At 48.0% G+C, this 20,337-nt stretch overlaps 1 protein-coding gene across 3 annotated transcripts; it reads left to right on the plus strand.

The window, feature by feature from the left end:
* The first annotated feature begins 428 nt into the window (after nucleotides 1-428).
* Nucleotides 429-20,215, plus strand: MAP4K1 (mitogen-activated protein kinase kinase kinase kinase 1). 3 transcript variants are annotated; one of them, XM_036747679.1, is made up of 31 exons: nucleotides 429-626; nucleotides 1,775-1,832; nucleotides 1,920-2,010; nucleotides 2,536-2,600; nucleotides 2,971-3,026; nucleotides 3,929-3,976; nucleotides 4,172-4,214; nucleotides 4,313-4,385; nucleotides 4,611-4,742; nucleotides 5,121-5,183; nucleotides 5,331-5,412; nucleotides 6,773-6,889; nucleotides 12,475-12,553; nucleotides 12,904-12,962; nucleotides 13,293-13,348; nucleotides 13,688-13,732; nucleotides 13,871-13,913; nucleotides 14,164-14,317; nucleotides 16,055-16,134; nucleotides 16,285-16,369; nucleotides 16,725-16,801; nucleotides 16,883-16,943; nucleotides 17,167-17,275; nucleotides 17,366-17,424; nucleotides 17,869-17,972; nucleotides 18,227-18,398; nucleotides 18,714-18,779; nucleotides 19,325-19,414; nucleotides 19,522-19,592; nucleotides 19,900-19,955; nucleotides 20,057-20,215. In XM_036747679.1, exons 1-31 carry the CDS (start codon nucleotides 528-530, stop codon nucleotides 20,124-20,126), a joined length of 2,463 nt encoding a protein of 820 aa, XP_036603574.1. In that variant the 5' UTR covers nucleotides 429-527; the 3' UTR covers nucleotides 20,127-20,215. The 3 variants fall into 3 exon arrangements, with proteins under 3 accessions (XP_036603574.1, XP_036603575.1, XP_036603576.1); XM_036747680.1 differs by having other exon boundaries at nucleotides 12,478-12,553; XM_036747681.1 differs by lacking the exon at nucleotides 429-626 and having other exon boundaries at nucleotides 2,997-3,026.
* The last annotated feature ends 122 nt before the right edge of the window (nucleotides 20,216-20,337 follow it).

Raw genomic sequence — 20,337 nt, forward strand, 5'->3', positions numbered from 1 at the left:
CCATGTCAGCTCTTCAGCCTTTCCTCACCCTGTCTTCCTCCATCCCAACCTATCTTTAGTCGCCCTGTTGGGGATCCATCATGTTCGCTGTCCTTCGTGGAGAAAGAGGGAAGGCCTCCGCCGGATCGATAAACCAATAAGACTTTATTTGCATCTCATTTACATTAGAGAGATTTTTCTGTCTAGAGGCAAAAAGGAACCCCCTCCTTTTAACCCAGAGTTGTGCTGTGGTCCCCTGGGGCCACAAAGTCAGCTTGGGCCTGGCTCTTCATCCGAGGGAGAGCCAGGCTGGTGGAGGTGGGGGGGGGAGTGAAGAGGGAGGGGCCCCCCTAGTGAGGCCTGGGCAGGAAGCGAGAGTGGGGGCCCTCGCGGCTGGCGGGCAGGGGAGAACATACTGCCTGCCCTCCTCCCACGGCTGCTGCTGCTGCTGCTGCAGGCTCTGAGTCAAGCACCCTCGCTCACTGAGGGCTCCCAGGAGGAGGCAGCCCTCCCCCTCCCCGAAGGCCTCCCCCCACCCCATCCCCAGCATGGACAGCGCAGACCCGGACATCGCCACCAAGGACCCTCGGGACCACTATGAGCTGCTGCAGAGGGTGGGGGGCGGCACCTACGGGGAGGTATTCAAGGTGAGGGTCCCTCCTCTCCTCGGGGACCAAGTCCTTTGCTCCCTCTCCTCTAGGGCTCTCATATCCCCCTCCCCAAGGCCTCCATTCCCCTTCCCCAGGGCCACCTCTTCTCCCCCAAGGCCTTCATCCTTTTTTTCCTCCCAGCCTCCCTACCCAGGAACTTCTACCTTCCTCCTTGCCCCCCACCCCCCACCCAGGGACTCCATTCCTCCCCCTCCCCCCAAAGCCCTTCATTTTTCTCTTCCTCCTAGTCTCCATCCTCAGAAACTTTCATTTCTCTCTCTCCATAGCCTTTATCCCCCTAATCAAGGTTGCCACCCCACCCCAAGTCCTTCATCTTCCTCTTCCCCTCGGCCTCCATCCCCCATCCTTCTACCTGACCCCCCCTTCCCCAGGACCTTCAATCCACCTGTCTGGGGGACCAGTACAGGATTTGGGGCAGAATTCTGAACTTTGCTTCTAAGGAGGTGAAGCCACAGGGAGGAGGTTGGGGAAGATGATGGAGGCCTGTGAAGTCGTCCTTTGGTTGGTGGAGGTGGAGGGAAACAAGCATCAGCCCAGAGGCTTCCTCCTAACTCCCATGGACTTATTTTAAAATTGCCAATGGCTGCTGGGTGGAAAGAAATTAGATGTATTCTGCCTAGCCCAGTAGGAAAGAATGAGATTCAAAGGTGGGGAACAGAGAAGGAGAGGGAGAGAGGGAGAGACAGAGAGAGAGAGACAGAGAGAGAAAGAGAAATGGATCTTTCAATTTAAGGAAGAGCTACCCTAACCATTAGCATTCAAAAAAAAAAAAAATGGAAATGAGCAGCTGTGGGTTGGGGTAGGGAGTTCCCTTTCACTGACTTATTTCTCTTTCTGAGGCTGGATGACCTCTGGCTGAGGATGGGGATGGGGGGAGTGGGGAGATTGGTGTTTCCAGAAGAGCTTGGGGTACATGGTCACAGAGGTCAGCTCTCTTCTCCTTCCTCTTACTTCATCCTTCTATCCCAGGACCTTCTCTTGGGTGTCGGGGCTTTTAGGGGAACTCCAAGTGAGTTACCAGGAAGAGGGAGCATTTGTACACCATTCTTTTCATTTGCTCATTTGTTCCGGGTTTATATATCTCCTGCTCCCCCTTCTCCCCCATTACCCCTTCCCTTCCCCAGGCTCGAGACAAGGTGACAGGGGAACTAGCAGCTCTGAAAATGGTGAAGATAGAACCAGGTGAGGTTGAGATTTGACACCCCTCCCAACCCTTGACCCTGGGATGCCTAGTCTCCACACATACACTGACCCTTTCTCTTCCTTCAGATGATGACCTAACCATTCTCCATCGGGAAATCCTCATTGTTCGGACTTGTCGACACCCCAACATTGTGGCCTACCATGGCAGCTACCTCTGGTCAGGGCCACCCCGACAGCTTCCTGATCCCTCAGACTGGCTTCCCACCCCCTAGATTGACTTTCTTACCCCTAGAATGATTATTCAACTTCCCCACCCCCCTGGCCCCCACCACCACACCCAATTTCCTAACCCTCAGACCAATTCTCCAAACCAGGACCAATTTTTTAATCCTCAGACTGGTCTCTTAACTTCTACACCATCCCTCTGGATCCCTGGACAGAATCTCTAACCCCTCACACCAGATCCTTGGCTCCTGAAAGTGGCCCTGTTACCCCTCAGACCAACTTTCCTGATTCCCCTCCTTCCCCACCCCAATCAGGCTCCCGACTGGCCTATATATCCATTTCCTGGTCTCACTAAAGCTGAAGAAACCCAACACTGTGGATAGCCAAGGCATTTCTCTGGATAAGGCCCCTAAACTCTTAGCCTCCCTGAGCCTGAACCTACTTTGGCTGATAATAATCCTTCCTCTTCCCATCCTATCCCTGCCCTCTTCTCCCTCTCCCCTTCCCCCACCCCCAGGCTTCAGAAGTTATGGATCTGTATGGAATTCTGTGGCGCTGGCTCACTCCAAGACATATACCACAGTAAGGAGGAAGAAGGGGTGGGTTACCCTCCCCAAGTGGAGAAGCAGCCTGCTACTGACCTCCCTAGCTTCCTTTAAGTCCCAACTCTACAATCTATGAGAAGCCTTCTCCACCCCATCCTCCCTTCATTCTTGTGCTATTCCAGTGCCATTCATTCCAGTTTGTAAACTCCTTGAGGGCAGGGCCTTTCACCTCTTTTTGTATCCCCAGTGCTTGGCAGGTAGTACGCAATTAATACATATTTACTGATTGATTGATTAACTCTGCTCCCTCCCCTTCCCATCCCTTTCTTCTCATTCCTTCTGCCCTTGCCTGAGTGGTGACTCAGTCCCCTGACCCCTGGGGTGGGGGTGGGTGGGGTCTGTTGCAGTGACTGGCCCTCTCTCTGAGCTTCAGATTGGCTACATCTGCAGAGAGGTACTCCAGGTGAGAATGCCACTTTTTTGATTCCCTCACCGCCCTCTCCTCTCCCCTTCTCCCCACCTCCTCTCCCCCCTCCCCTCTCCTCTCCTCTTCCCCTTCTCCCTCCCTCTCTCCCTTCTCCCTCCCCCCTCCCCCCTCTACTCTCCCCTTCCCCTTCCCCCTCTACTCTCCCCTTCCCTTCCCCTCCCCCTCTCCCTTCTCCTTCTCCCCTTCCCCTCTCCTCTACCTCTTCCTCTCCTCCTTGTTTTTATTTTGTATGTGGTTTGTTGTATTGGGGGTTCAAGTTCTGCCTCTGGCACTCATTGGCAAGAGCCTTAACCTCTCAGTGCTCCAGGAAATCAAAAAAAAATTAAATTTATTTTTAACATTCATTAAATTTTTTTTTGAGTTCCAAATTCTTTCCCTCCTTCCCCTTTGAGAAGGCAAGCAATATGCTATCAATTAGACATGTGAAGTCATGCAAAACCTCTTTCCATATTAGTCCAGGCAAACTTTCTTAAGACTGAGTTGAAGAAAAGGTGCCAACCTGCATTGGTAGAGGGAGTTTCCTCTCCAGGGAGGTCCCTACAACCAGGTTTGGCCCCTGTCCTTATGGCTATTCCATACATTTGATGTTTACTCATCTATCTGCTCTTTCCCTCAAGAACACTGTAAACTGCATGAAACAGGGATTGCTTAACTCTGTCTTTGTATCTTAGCATATAGTAGAAGCTTAGTGAATGCCCCCAATCCGCTGAATTGCAGCTTCCTGGTCCCCTGATCCAACCTCCTTTTCCCTCTAACCTCCAGTCTCATAATACCTCCAACCTCAGCAAACCTCCCCTGACCTCCCAAAAGGAGCTGCAAGGGAAGGACTTCTGTTGACCCCAGTCCTTCTCTCTCTCCCATTTCCTTGTTCTCCCCAGGGTCTGGCCTACCTGCACAACCAGGGCAAGATTCACAGAGACATCAAGGTGCTTTGGGGTGGGGGGAGGCTGGAAGGGGGCTTCGGGAGGTGTGTGGGGAGGGAGGGAGGGAGGGAGGGAGAAAGAGAGGTTCCATTGAGTTTAGTGCTTAGCACAGTGCCTGGCACAAAGCAGGCATTTAATAAATGTTTATTGCTTGATTGAGTCCTGATTTTTCTCCCCTGTGCCCCTCCCCCAATCCAGGGAGCAAATATTCTCATCAATGACAACGGAGAGGTTAAGCTTGGTGAGTGGGGCTGGGAGAGGCCAGTGGGGTGCGATGGGAAAGGATCTGGGTGTGTGGGGGGCAAGGACCCATAGCTACTGTTATTTTCTCCTCTCCAGCTGACTTTGGCATCTCAGCCCAAATAGGGGCCACCCTGGCTCGACGTCTCTCCTTCATTGGGACACCTTATTGGTGAGGATGAGGTCAGGGCAGAGGGGTAGTGAGGGCTGATGGCTCTGGGAATTCTGCAGGCATTTGGTTTTGAGTCTCCCCAGGTCTCTTGTGTTCCAGGCCTGTCCCACCTGATTCTGCTTGTCTCCATCTCTCTACTTTGTGTCACACTGTCTTCAAAAGGCTCCTTGTGTATCTCTGAGTCTTCTCTCTGTCTCTGACAATCTCTATGACTTTGCCCCCCAGGATGGCCCCTGAAGTGGCCGCTGTGGAGTTCAAGGGAGGGTACACAGAACTTTGTGATATCTGGTCTGTGGGGATCACAGCGATTGAAATGGCTGAGCTACAGCCTCCGATGTTTGATGTGCACCCTCTTAGGTATGGCCCCCGCTCCTGAGATATGCCCACGCTCAGTCCCTGACCTACCTCCAGACCCCTGGTCCAACGCCTGGGAGCCCTCCTTGAGACACACCCACCCTTGGCCCCAGACCTTGGGAGCCTTCACTTTGGGAGCCCTTATGCTAAGTCTCTCAGTGGCCCCATGCTTAGCACCTGAGGTCCCCCAACTTCATCTCCAGGGCCCCCCATTTGAACTCAGAATACCCTGTTCCCAACCCTCTAGGAACTCCCTCCCTATTCTGACCCCCTGTATTGGTCCCTCCTTCCTACTAGTGGCATTAGGAGAGGAAGTTAAGGAGGAAGGAGATATGCAGTAGTGGGGTCCTGAACCCCCTCTTATCCTTTCATCTCTCCTAGAGTGCTTTTCCTCATGACCAAGAGTGGATACCAGCCCCCCAGACTGAAGGAGAAGGCACGATGGTGAGGGGGAGACCCTGAGCCTGGGGAGGGCATGGGTGGGTTTGGGGTGGCTAGGGGGAACTTCAGGCTGGAACCTGGGAACTGGGGTGTTTCTCTGCTCCTTAGAGCATCCCTGATAGACACAACCCTTGCCCTTTGCCCCTACAGGTCAGCCGCCTTCCACAACTTCGTCAAAGTCACCCTCACCAAGAACCCTAAGAAACGACCCAGTGCTGCCAAGATGCTCAATGTGAGATGCGTGCCCGTCCACACACATAGCCCACTCCCCTGAATCTCTGCCTCAAAACCAGAAGCAGTGGATAGATATTGTGGGTTTCAATTCGATTTAGTTCAGCATAGCTGAGGATACCAATTTGTCCCTGTCTGCCAGTGGCTGCCATCCTAAAAAAGAGATACAGTATATGCAGGGCTGGAGTTTAGGAGTCATGTTAGGGCTAACCATCTAGATCCCGGATCCATCTGCTTAAAGGGGATGCTTGAACCCATGTGAGCAGATGAGAGCACCAAGAGGAATAGTATAGAGAAAGGAGAGAAGAGGACCCAGGACAGAGCCTTGGGGGGCATGCTTGCTTTGTGATATTCCAAAAGGCAAAACTGAGGCTGAGTGGTCAGAGAGGCATGAGAAGAACCAAGATAGAATGTTATCATGGAAGTCAAGGGAGGACCCATAGTGCCCAAGTATTGCAGAGGTCAGGAGAAATGAGGACTTAAAAAGGCCACTGGAATTTTGCAACGAAGAGATTCTTGGTGACCAAAGACAGGGCAATACATGGAATTTTGACTGTATAATAGGCTGGCCAAAGGTGGGATGGCTCACCATCACTGGAGGTCTTCAAGCTAGGCTGAAGATGCTGTAGGAGGAATGCCTTTGATGGCCCTCCTGGTGCTAGAATCCTATAGAAGGACAGAGATTACAGACTAGCAATTATATATATGTTGTTATATTTAGCAATTATTTATTTACTATAGTTTAATAATAATTTATATTATATATTATTAATTATAGATAGTATATAAGTTAGCAATTCTTGATATGCATATTGTTATATTAATTATTCAGGAATGCACTTCTAGAATCAGCCAGCATTCAAGGGCATTGTTTGGCAAACTACAAGCCAGAGAAGTCTTGATTTTTATACACTGATACATATTTACTAAGCAGAGAGAGAGAGAGACTATGAAAGGAATGATGGCTATCCTCAGAGAATCTTAGATGTGTGGGGCAAATGAGATTGAGGAGCCTGATTTTTCTCAGGACTCAGGGAAGTCCATAGCCAGAATCCCTCCGGGTTGCCTTCCTGGTGAATCCCCCTGCCCAGAACTCTTGCCCTCTGGGTCTCCTAGCACCCAACCTAGGAACCATAGGCTTCTTCCAGGCTCCCCAACTCCTACCCCTCAATTACCCTTCCCCAAGTCCTCTCTGATACCCAGTGAGAGATGATGTCCTGACACCCAACCTTTGTGGAGGAAGACTGAGAGGTTGTTTCCTCCCCCTTTCCTTACATAGACTTCTATGTGCAGAACCCCAGTCCCAACATTCTCAACCCCCTTTTCATGTTCCAACCTTGACCCTTCCCTTCCATCTCTAGCACCAGTTGGTGTCCCAACCGGGATTGTCACGGAGCCTGACTCTGGAATTGTTGGAGAAACTGAGGAATCCAGGAAAGACCCCTTTGGGGGCTGAGAGTGAGGAGGAAGAACCTGAGGTGAGAAGGGTACCAGGCATAGGCATGGGTGAGTGGGAAGTATCAACTACTTCATTCAGGCAGATGCTACTGTAACACCCCCTTCAAACGTTCATTCCTCCCGTAGAGACCACACTATTGCCTTAAGTGGGAATAGAGTGTTTGGCATTCAAGTTTGGCATTTCAGAAAACCCTGGAAAGATTTACATGAGCTGATGAAATCAAAGTGGGCAGAACTGGGAGAACATGGTACACAGTAACAGCAATATTGTAAGACTTAGCTTTTCTCATCAATACAATGATTTAAGATAGTTCCAAAGGACATATGATGAAAAATGCTATCCACCTCCAGAGAAAGAACTGATGGACTCGGAAAGCAGATTGAAGCATACTTTTCAAAAACTTTATATATAAATGTGTGTGTATAAAAACTTTATATACAGAATGAGTTTGGCCTTCATCTAACCTCACTCTATCTACCCAGTTTCAGCATCCAAAGCTCCAGGCTTCTCCATACTTCTCCTCCCTCCAGTCTAAGCCCTGCTAATCATCTTCCTACACCAGTGACTGAATGTTCTTGTATCTCTTTCCTTCCATGAGGCTTTCCATTCCATTAAGCAGTATCCATTTGGGATTTTCTCTCTATCCTTCAAAAAGTCCTCTGGGTCCAGCCCAAACTCCAGGGCTCTCTCCCTCACCCCCAGCTTTTCTGAGCTTCTCCAGCTTTCCGTGGTGAGCCTTTTCCTCTGGCCCTGGATTCTCTCCCAATCTGGAGAGTAATCAAAGTCTGCAAGATAAAGAAGCCACCCCAGCCTCCTTAGCAGACATCTCCATGCAGTGGATGTATGCCCACTTGTTGGAGAGGCAAATTCAAGAGGAAATCCTGTTGGGCCACTGAGATCTCCTCCAGCTTTGAGATTCTGGGATAACTGGAGTTGGAGGTCCAGTGAGGGAGAAAGAGAGGGAAAGGTCAAAGATACCTCAAAGATGAACCTTAGTGGCTAGGAGGAGGTTGGTGTACTTAGAAGAAGGAAGGAAGTTAGTTTGGAGGCCCTGGTCGTTTGAGGGGTAAGGCTGGGGCAGGGAAGATGATGAATACAGTTTTGCATGTGTATGAGGTGTCAGCAGAACACCCTACAGATAGTTGGAGATATGGGGCTGGAAACTGGAATATTTGTATACATAGGTTTCCCCCACCTCTCAGCTCTTTGTTGTTGTTTTTAATATTTTGTTTTTCCAATTATATGTACAATTTTTACGTGTGCTCTTTTAAAATGTTCCAAATTCTCTCCCTCCTTCTTGTCCCTTCCCCCTCGTTGAGAAGGCAAGTAATTTACTATAGGTTATACATGTGCAGTCATGCAAACATATTTTCATATTAGTCATATTGTAAAAGGAAACAGACCAAAAAAAATCCCAAGAAAAATAAAATTTATAAAAAGTATGCTTCATTCTATTCAGAGGCCATCCATTCTTTCTCTGGAGGTGGATAGTACTTTTCATCAGAAGTCCTTTTGGAGTCGTCTTATGTCATTATACTGATGAGAATGACTAAGTCTTTCAAGTGTTGCTGTTACTGCGTACAGTGTTCTCTTGGTTTTGCTTACTTTGATTTGCATCAGTTCATATAAATCTTTCCAGGGTTTTCTGAAAGCATCCTACTTGTCATTTCTTATAGCATAATAGTATTCCATCACAATCATGTATCATAACTTGTTCAGCCATTCCCCAATCTATGGACATCCCCTCAATTTCAAATTCTTTGCCACCACAATAAGAACCACTATAAATATTTTTGTACATATAGGTTCTTTTCCTTTTTTAAAAAAATTTCTTTGGGATAGAGACTAATTAGTGGTATTTCTGGGTCAAAGGATATGCACAGTTTTTATTGCTCTTTGGGTATAGTTATTGCCATTCCTGAATGGGTGGATCAGTACACAACTCCACTAACAGTGCATTAGTGTTCCAATTTTCCCACATCCCATTCGACATTTGTCATTTTCCTTTTCTGTCATATTAGCTAATCTGATAGGTGTACGGTAGTACCTCAGAGTTGTTTTGAATTTGCATTTCTCTAATCAATAGTGATTTAGAACATTTTTTATATGACTATAGATAGCTTTGATTTCTTCAGCTGAAAACTGCCTGTTCATATCCTTTGACCATTTATCAATTGGAGAATGACTTTTACTCTTATAAATTTGACTCAGTTCTCTATATATTTAAGAAATGAGGCCATTATCAGAGAAGCTTGCTGTAAATCCCCTTCCACACCCTCCCCTGGCAGTTTTCTGCTTTCCTTCAAATCTTGGCAGCATTAGTTTTGTTTGTACAAGACCTTTTTAATTTAATGTAATCAGAATTATCCTTTTTACATCCCATAATGTTCTCTATCTCGTTTGGTCATAAATTCTTCTCTTATTCATAGATCTGACAGGTAAACTATTCCATACTCCCCTAATTTGTTTGTGTTCAAATCATGTAATCTACTCTGCTATCTGCTTCTGTTTAATGGGTGAGTTCATCCCACTCACAGTTATGATCATTAACTTTTATTTCCCTCCATCCTACTCTCCCCCCTTGTTTATCCTTCTCTCTCTCTCCTTTCGCCCTTTCTCTCCTCAAAAGTGTTTTACTTCTTACTACTGCCCTCCCTTCTATTAATCCTACCCTCTTCTCTTATCCTCCCTTCCCTCCTACTATTCTGTAGGGAAAGGTAGATTTCTATACCCAACTGATTATGTATGTTATTCCCTCCTCTTTGAGCCAGTTCCAATGAGAGTAAGGTTTAAGGCTTGCTCACTACTCCCCTCTCCTGATTGTTCTCTCCATTGTAAAAGTTCTTTTGTGCCTCTTTTATGTGAGAAAATTTACACCATTCTGCCTCTCCCTTCCTCCTTCTTCTAGTGCATCCCTTTTTTCACCCCTTAATTTTATTTTTTGGGTATCATCCCATCATAGTCAACTTATACATGTGCCCTCCTTTTTTTAATTAAGATTTTTTTTATTTTTAGTTTACAACAATGTGTGCCCTCCTTTTAACTGCCCTAATAATGATAAAGTTCTTAGGAGTTAAAGGTATCATCTTCCATGTAGGAATGTAAACAGTTTAATCTTATTGAATCTCTTACAATTTCTTTTTCCTGTTTGCCTTTTTATGCTTCCCTTGAGTTTTGTGTTTGAAAGTCAGATTTCATGTTCAGCTATGGTCTTTTTGTCAGGAGTGTTTGAAAATCCTCTATTATACTTGAAGGATTATACTCAGTTTTTCTGAGTGGGTGGTTCTTGGTTGTAATCTTAGCTCTTTTGACCTCTGGAATATCATATTATAAGCTTTCTGATCCTTTGATGTAGAAGCTGCTAAATCTTATGTCATCATGACTGCGGCTCCGCAATATTTGAATTGTTTCTGTCTGGCTGCTTGCAATATTTTCTTTTTGACCTGGGAGCTCTGGGATTTGGCTGTAATATTTCTGGGAGTTATTGTTTTGGGATCTCCTTCAGGAGGTGATTGGTGGACTCTTTCAATTTCTATTTTGTCCTCTGGTTCTAGGATATCAGGGTAATTTTCTTTGATAATTTCTTGAAATATGGTGTCTAGGCTCTTTTTTAATCATGCCTTTCAGGTAGACCAATAATTCTTAAGTTATCTCTCTTCGATCTATTTTCCAGGTCAGTTGGTTTTTTTCGAATGAAATATTTCACATTTTCTTCTATTTTTAAAAAATTATTTTTTGTTTTATTGTTTATTGATGTCTCATGGAGCCATTAGCTTTCCTTGCCCAATTCTAATTTTTAAGAAATTATTTTTTTCAGTGGCTTTTGTGCTAACTTTTTTCCATTTGGCCAATTCTACTTTTTAAGGATTTCTTTTCTTCAGTGAATTTCTATACATCTTTTTTTCCATTTGGCCAATTTTGCTTTTTAATGAGTTCTCTTCAGTGAATTTTTGTACTTTTTTTGGTACATCTTTTTCTATTTGTCCAATTCTGCTTTTCAGTGGATTTTTGTGCCTCATTTGCCATTTGGCCTATTCTGTTTTTCAAGGTGTTATTTTCTTCAGTATTTTTTGAGTTTCTCCTTTACCAAGCTGTTGACTTTTTTTATCATGATCTTCTTGCATCAGTCTCATTTCTTTTCCCAATTTTTAGTTGTACAAGGTCCACTGTAATCTCCTTCTGACCAGTCGTCTGACTCCCTTACTTTCTGTGGACTAAGAGCTTCTAAAGCCACTGATTCTGATTCAGTTGCCCAGAAGGCCTGCTGCTGGCTTGCCAGGGTGCAGCCTATGCTGGTATGGACTATACTCCACCCTTACCTTAGTAAAACAGACCTTTCCTGATGACCCTCTAAGTTGTCTTGGGCTGGAAAATTGTTTCACTCTATCATTTTGTGGCTTCTGTTGCTCTAGAATTCATTTTGAGGCATTATTTTAAGTGTTTGGAGGAGAATTTGATAGGGCTCAGGCAAGTCCCTGCCTTTACTCTGCCATCTTGGCTCCACCTCTCCCTTAAACTCTTGGTTGACCAGAGTCAAAGACTATTCACATTTTTATAACTCACTGTATAATTCCACATTGCTTTCCAAAAAAGTTTGAATTGATTCAGGGCTATACCAGTAACACACAGTAATACTTACCTAACTATATCCCCACCACTATCAAGTCATATCATCTTTTATTATCTTTGCCAATTGTATGGGGGTCAGGTGGGATCAAAGAATTGTTTTAATTGGTACTTCTTTAATTATTAGGGACTGTGAATATTTTTTTCACATGATTGTTGATTATTTCATATTTTGGGAACTTCCTTTTCGTATTTTTTGGTCACTTATCTGTGGGAGAATGACATTTACTCTTATCCAAAATCTAGAAGAAACTGACATGTTTGTATCAGATTTTTGTCATAAATGTTTAACAACAATGAAAAAATTTGCCCAATTTGTCTCTTTCCTTATTTTGTATTCATTGCTTTTTATTTGGCAAAAGCTTCTTATTTTTATATCATCAGATTAATTTATTTTGTCTTTAATTTTCTCAGAAGTCATGGCTCTACAATCATGACAGATTATTTCCATTTTTCAAGTGGAAAGCTCAGAAAGGGGGAGGTCCACACAGATAACAAATGTGACATAGATCATTTGAACTTGGGTCCGATGGGGTATAGTGCATACTATGTCTGGGAATCAGGAACAGTTGGGTTCAAGCCTCAGCTTTGCCACTCACTAGCTGTGTGACCTTGAGCTAGTCCTCCCTTTCTGTAAAAAGGAGTGGGATTAGATAGTCTCCAAGGGCCCTTCTAGGTCCAAGCCCTCATACCTGGCTCTTTCTTCTTATGACCTTATTTCCAATTCATTGTTCGTCCACGGTGAGAGCATTTGTGTCCTATCTGTCCCCTGTTCCAGATCTTTATCTTCCCCTCCTCTAGTTGTCTTCTTTCCTGGATATATCCATAAAGGACAAACATCCATGAAGGTGAGGATTGCCTGCCTCAGTGGTCCCATGGCCATGACCTCCACCTCAGTGGCCACCCTGGGGCTGCTTGATTGGCATGAGGAGGGGTGGCATTGGCTCCAGTCCCCCCACCTTGTCCTCCTCTCCACAGCAGCCTCCTGCCATTCCTCGGAGGATCCATTCCACTCACCGAGCTGGCTCATTGGGCATCTCCAGCCTGGACTCTGGTCGTGAGTATAGAGAACGCCTGAGGCCCAGCCTCCCTAACCTGGACCATTTAAAACCTTGAAATGCTCAAATTCTGATTCCTAGTAACTCCAGAAACCAGTACACTCCCCAAATCCCCCAAATTATTTTTTATTCATCCCCCAAATTCTTGTCCCTTCTACCTGAAGCCTAGAGACCACAGCTCTGATACCTTTAACCATGTCTTGCCACAAACTCCACTGCCTAGCCAGAAACCTAAGATCCCAGAAATGGGCAGTCAGAATCCCATGCCCAGCCCCATCCCCCATTTCATCCCAAATTCCTGAAAGCCCTGGTTCTACTCCCTCCCTCATGACTGTCACCCCTTCACCAGGCCAGCACATGAAGTTCAGACCACTGTGTTCAAAGAAGCTTGGATCTCAAACTGACAAGGTGAGGACACCCTTTCCCTTCCCCTACTATTCCAGTCACTTTCTCCTTCTCTGGCTCCCTTATCTACCCCTAGACTTGTACCTTTCCCAGAACGCTTTCCTCAAGATTTCTTTCCTTTCCTTCTCATCTTTCTCCTGGGAAGATCTCCATCTTCTTCACCTACTAATCTCCCTTTCCCCCAATTAATCAGTCATTCAGAAAGCAGTGAAGTGCTTATATGCCCAAGCATTGTGTTAGGTGCTGAGGATATGAAGGTAAAAGGGAAACAGTTGTTGCCTGTCCTGAAAGACTTCACAGTCAGGGGAAAACCCATTATTCTTTCTCTCCCAGGCTTCTGGCCAGGCCCCTGACCTTAGGAGCTGGGAGAGCATCCCCAGGAACACCAGGTAAGGGAAGCCCAGTATTAAGGACAGACTTGGTGGGGGGGGGGTGTGGAGGGAGAAATGGAGGCAGACTTCAAGGAGCCAGGAGAGATGGAGGGTTGGGGGGAGATGACAAAGAGACTTGAAGAGGCAAAAAAGGACAGAGAAGAGACTGGGGGGATAATAAGACACTGGGCTAGAGGGATTGAGAATACAGAAAGACTGGGAAGGTCAGAGAGAGGGTAAGATAAGAGAGAGACTGGGAGGGACTGGACAGAGGGTAAAGAGAGGCTGGGACTGAGGAGATAGGAACAGAGAAACAGCTGGACGGAAGGAGAATTTCTTTTGCTCCTTTCTTTTCAGGGAACAGTCTGATGACTCAGAAAATGATTATGATGACGTGGACATGTGAGCCAACACTAGCCCTGCTAGGCACCCTCCCTGTTATCCCAGACTCCAACACCCCCGATCTCTCAGTCCTCAATTCCCTGAGCCCCCAAAGACAAACCGATACCAAACCATCCTCACCTTAAATTCCTATTTCAGCCCAGCCCCTGCAGTGGACGTTCCTCCCCCGCTACCCCCCAAGGTGAGACCATGGGGACACGTGGGGGCTGGAGTTCCAGGGTCTCGGGGCCAATTTATCAAAATCCCCCTAGTGACCAGTGACTGGAATGAGGGGATCCCCAAGGGATTGGGACTCAGGATGATGGGGTTTCCTAGTAGATACTGGGATCCCTCCAGGGTTGGGTTCCTGACTTAGTTTCCCTCTGGAACACAGAAAAGGAAGAGAGTTCTAGGCATATCTTACTGGTCTTCCCTCCTGCCTCTCTTTGCAGTCCAAAATCCGGACCCCATCAGATGAGGGTTCTGGGGATGATGGGCGGCTGAGCCCTGGGGTCTTGGTTCGATGCTCCAGTGGACCTCCCCCCCGTATACCCCGTCCAGGGCCTCCTCTGGCCCCCCGAAGTCCACACCTCTCTGCACGATCAGGTAACTGGGGTGAGATGGGATATTAAATGGGGTGAAGGAGCTTCCCACCTGGGAACATGGATACCTGGTGCTGATGAAACAATGGATGTTGTAGCAGGAGGCAGGAGATCCCTGGGTTTGACCCTTAACTGGGACACTTACTTGTCATGTGACCATGTACAAATCACTTAACCTATCTGAGCCTCATCTTCATCAGTTTTCTCATCTGCAAAATGCAGCTGACAGCTGGAGTCCTTCTTTCCCAGGATTACTCCTGTGGGCTCCTGTTACTTCTAGAAGCAAATACAGATGCCTTTGACCTTTAAAGCCCTTCATCGCCTGGCTTCATCCTGCTTTTCCAGGCATATTATACCTTCATGCTCTTTGTAGACTAATCAAGTTGGCCTGTATTCCATCATTGCCTGTGTCCATGACTTAGTACCATCTCCCCCCGTCCCCAAGCATGTGTGCATGTGTACACACACACAGACACAGACACACTCATACATACTCACACACATACACACTCACACACATATTCACACACACTTTCACACACACACACACACACACAGAGTCTCTCTCACACTCCCTCATACACTCACACACACATTCACACACATATACTCACACACCCACACTCTCACACACACACTCACACACATATACATACATACATATACACAGATATACACACACACACTCTCATATATACACACTCACACACATATTCACACACACTTTCACACTCACACACACATACACACTCATACATACACAGTCTCTCACACACTCTCTCATACACTCACACACACATTCATACACATATACTCACGCACCCACACTCTCACACACACACACTCACACACATACATACACATATACATACACACATATACACAGATACACACACAGATACACACACTCACACACATGTTCACACACACTTTCACACTCACACATACACATACATACACAGTCTCTCACACACTCTCTCATACACTCACACACACATTCATACACATATACTCACACACCCACACTCTCACACACACTCATAAACATATACATACACATATACATACACACATATACACAGATATACATACACATACACACACACTCATACATACACACATACACACATATTCATACACACTTTCACACTCACACACACATACACACTCATACAGTCTCTCACACACTCTCTCATACACTCACACACACATTCATACACATATACTCACACACCCACACTCTCACCCACACACTCACACACATACATACACATATACATACACACATATATACACACACAAACACACACACACACACACATACACACACACACACCCCACTTCCTCATTTAGACTTCCCAGTTGTATTTAAAGGTCAGCTCAAACACCACTTTCTACACAAGGCCTTTCTTTATCCCCTCCTCCAGAAGCTTGTCTCTCTCCTGCCAAGTTATCCTCTATTTTTCTTATGTAGGAATGCTTCCCGCCCCCCCACCCCGGCCCCCATCTTAGGGCAGGAATGGTTTCTTTTTATTTCTTCCTATCCCCAGTGTCTGCCTTGGAGTAGGTGCTTAATAAATGTTTGTTGATTGAACAAAATGAGATAAGATGCGTAAAGCGCTTTGCTGACCTTTAAAGTGCTCTTTTAAGTCTTAGCTATTATTACTTTATGAAATAATATGTGTAAAACTTTACAGCCCTGAAAGTGCTATAGAAATACCAGGGATTATTATCTTTTCAGACCCTTCCCTCTGGAGTCCAGCCCCCTCAGCGTCCAACCAGCCCCCCATTTTGCCCCCCAAGAAAGAGAAAAGGAAAAAGGTGAGGACCCCTGAAACCTATGGCTCGGGGAAGGGGGATGGACTGAATCAGAGGAGGACTTTGCCTGGAATGACTGGGTTTAGGAAATCTGTCTTCAATCACACCACACATTTAGGGGTGGTGACTGGGTCTGTTCCTCACTGTGCCTAGGACTGTGCTCTCCTGGTGAAAGTATTCAATGGCTGTCCCCTCCACACCAGCAGTACTGCTGCCTGGACACACCCCACGACCAAGGGTGAGGGTACCAGGGTGGGGTTGGAGGTGGGCAGAGGGTTTGGCAGTGGGCAAGAGAATCCTGAATTCTTACAATGTCAGGATCATAGATGTCAGCACCAGGAAGGGCCCTTAAAGACCTGTTGGTGAAAACTTTTTTCTTTACAGATGGGAAAAGGGAGGCCTAGAGTGGGAGGAACTTGCTTAAGGCCACACAGAGAGTGAGGGCCAGAGCCAGGGCAAGGATGCACCTAACAGGGGTTGGATGGGTGAGGGTAGGGGAGGGGAGGGTTATTAGAGAGTTGAGGCCAGGCCACCAAGAGTTCCAAGGATGTGGGCTCAAACAGCCTGTGTCTCCTTTTTTTCTGGTTGATCAGACCACCACTTGCTCTTGGGGGCTGAGGAGGGGATCTTCATCTTGAACCGAAGTGACCAGGAGGCCATGCTGGAGATGGTAAGTATGAGAAGGTCCTAGTTAAGAGGACAATGGATGGGACAAGGATAAATTAAAGACCCTTCTCTTCTCTCTCCTCAGCTTTTCCCCAGCCGGACAACCTGGGTTTACTGTATCAACAATGTCCTAATGTCCCTGTCAGGTATGTCAGGGATGGGGGGACAGGAGGGTAGAGGGAATGTGATGGGGATGCCAGTTGAAAGGAGGACGTGGGCAGCAGACTGGGAGATATGAGAGAAATGGGGTCTGAGAAAGCCAGAGGGAATGAAGGAAATGAGGGGAATGAGGAAGAATGAGGGGAACCCCCTGGAGGGGTCTAATGGAGGAGGCATCTTCCAGGTCCTGACTCTGATATTCTCTCCCAGGAAAGACTCCCCAGTTGTACTCACATAGCCTCTTGGGACTGCTGGATCGCAAGGAGTCAAGAACAGGGGGGCCCATTGCCCACATCACTCCCCACCGGCTGCTGCCCAGGTCCCAACATAGTCCCAACATCATTCTGAAACCCCCCCCTCCTCCCAGAAGACCCTTCCTAGTCTCACCCTCCCTCCCCTACTTCCTCAGGAAGAATGTGGTATCCACCAAAATCCAGGACACTCGGGGTTGCCGTGCCTGCTGTGTGGGTGAGTGAACCCCAAACTTAGGAAAGATTTTGTAATTCCCAAACCGCAGCTGGTGGGGCTCAGGGACTCAGGCTTGGAATTCCTTGGGGCATCCACTTGGGGTGCGGTGGAATGTCTTAGGGATTCCCAGCCATAGGATGTCACAAGGAGACTCAGGGAGCTCATTGAGGAAGAGACTGAAGATCGCATTTGCATGAGATGATTGGGGGTCTGGTCGGTGTCTTGAGGTATCCCTAGGGGAAACCTCTCAGAGGGAACTGAGCAGGGAGTGATCGTGGACAGCGGGAAGAGAAGCAGGATGTCTGTGTTGCGGTGACTGGGGGTCTCTATTAGAGGGGTCTCAGCTGGAGGCCTCTCTTGGGTTAGCGGGGGATATCTCGGGGCCCCAGTGTTACGGGTGACCCAGGGTCTGGTCTGGGCATGACCTGGCACCCCACTCTGCAGCGGAGAGCCCCAGTTCTGGCGGCCCGTATCTGTGCGCTGCGATGGAGGCTGCCGCGATCCTGCTCCAGTGGTATCCGCCCATGGAGAAGTTCATGCTCATCAGGGTATCTGGGCGGGAGAGAGGAGGTTGTGGGGCGGGGGTGGGAGCCCCGGGATGCGCTCTGTGAGCTCCGCCCACTGCTGCCCCATCCAAAGGCCGCGCCCCTATTGACAGGGGAATGGAGGTTTTGTCCCCTCGCTGGTTAGACCAGCAAAGCCCCTACCCATGGGAGCCTCCCGGTAGGCCTGCCCCATCTTAGGTGCGCGTTGTCATTGGTCGATGGCTGGAAGCCACGCCCCTCTCCACCCTTAAATGCAGCAGGTACCCTTCCCGCTGCCGTCCCCACTGCGAGTGTTTTCGTTGCTGGTGGCGCCTGGTCCTGAGCTCCCAGCGGTGTGCGTGGGCGTGAGCCCTGGACCTGAGGGCTCCGTGTGCTTCCATAACGTCCGACTTGGCCCCCTCTCCAGCTGGTTTGGGACCACAGGAGGCAGTAAGGGGGGGACCAGAAGATGTGGCCTCTGGGAAAGGGGCGGGACCTCAGGAAGGGGTGGGGATTGGCGAGAGGGGCGGGGCCTCAGAAAGAGGACAGGATTAAAGCAGGGGTGGTGCCTTAGGAAGGGGCATGGCTTGATGTAAGGGCGGGGCCTCAGAGAAGAGCTGGGATGGTGGGGAAGGTGGGCCTTAGAGAATGGGGGTGGGGTTTGAAGTAAGGGTGGGGTCTTATAGAAGAGGTGGGATTCGAGGAAGGGGTGGGTGGGTGGGACCTGGCTTGTGTCTGACATCCTTCTTTCATTCCCACTTTCAGCACAGAATGAAGGTCCAGTGCAGGTGACCCAGCTGGCAGACGACTTGGTCCTAGTGCTGCTAAACGGTTAATGGGGCCCCCTGGGCATTTCCAGCCCCTTCTTTCCCTACAATCCACTGAAAACAGGGGTGTTTCTCTCCTTTAAACTTCAGACTTCTTTCTAACTGGACCTTGAGAAACCTCTCAAGACCAGTTTCTGCTTTCTCCAACCCCTAAGAAACCCAGGGCCCCGAGGACTCCCCCAGTACACCCGAGACCTCCCCGGGCTCTTCTTGATTCCTTCTAGTAACTTCTGGCTTGCTCTTGATCCCTTGGATAATCTTCTAAAACTTCTCCAGCTCCTTGAGAACTGACCCTCATATAATCCCTCAGGGCATTTCCCCAACTGATCTTGCATTCCCTAGACTACCTTACAAACGTTCAGTACCCCTTAATTGCCCTGTAATTGTCCCTGACATTCTCCCTCAGACTCCTGAGCCTACCCAGAATCCCATTGTCACTCCCAGGGCCCCTTATAAGTCCCCCCCCATCCTCCCCTCCGTTCCTAACCCTAAGGACCACTGTTCTTCCCAACCCCAACCTCATGACCCTTTTCTTTCTTATCCTGGAAGGGAGCCTGAAGCTGGTGACTAGGGAGGGGACCCCAGTACGGGGGCTGAGGGCCCCAGAGCTCCCCCTCAGTGAGTCAGTGGAAGCTGTAGGTATGTAGGGGTGAGGGAGCTTTATGGAGATGAGGCTTGGGGCTTTCTGGGAGTGAGTGCCCCATTGGTGGGTGCTAACCAAAACCCTTTACCCCATACTCCTCCAGCACTGGTTGGTGGCCGGATCCAGGTATTCTGGAAACATGGTGTACAGGTGTGGGCTCTGGGCTCCGACCAGGTGAGATCCCAGGGCCCTGATCCTCTCAACCCCCCTGACCACCTTGCTCAGCTGCCTTTGCTCCCATCCTTTCCCAGTCCAACATCTTCCTCCCCAGAAAGAGTCACAAGACCTGGGTTCTGGTTCTAACTTTGCTCCTGGTGTGCTCTGATGCTGGGCAAGCGCTTTCCCCTCCCTAGGCCTCAGTTTGCCCATCTGTAAAATGGTGTGTGTGTGTGTGTGTGTTTGGACTAGAGGATGTCTAAAGGACCTTGTGCTGGAGTTGAAATGTGTGTGAGCTGCATTGACCAATTTCCTCCTTATACAGCTTCTGCAGGAACTAAGAGACCCTTCTCTTACCTTTCGCCTGCTGGGGTCTCCAAGGTGAGAAGGGGGGATGCTGAGAGCAGGGAAGTTGTGGGAAGGGCAATCCTGGGAAGACATTCCTAACATTTAACCTATGTGTGTATCCCCAACTTCCCTAGGCCTGTGGTGGTGGAGACGCGCCCTGCCAATGACCCCAATGCCCCTAGCAACCTGTACATTCAAGAGTGAAGCCTGAAGTTGGCTGACCCAAAACTGAGAACTTTGTCACCACCCCAGACACACAAGACTGTCTCCAATAAATGTGATCCTTCACCCTCACTTCTTGTATCTGCTCATCTACTTGGGAGAAATGAATGAAATGACTCCTAGACTCCCTTCCCCTTCCATCTCTGTGATCACAAGGATATTAGATCCTAGAGGTCTCAGAGTCTGTATTTTG

The sequence above is a fragment of the Trichosurus vulpecula genome, chromosome 2 (genome assembly GCF_011100635.1).
Source record: "Trichosurus vulpecula isolate mTriVul1 chromosome 2, mTriVul1.pri, whole genome shotgun sequence".
Classification (NCBI taxonomy): domain Eukaryota; kingdom Metazoa; phylum Chordata; class Mammalia; order Diprotodontia; family Phalangeridae; genus Trichosurus; species Trichosurus vulpecula.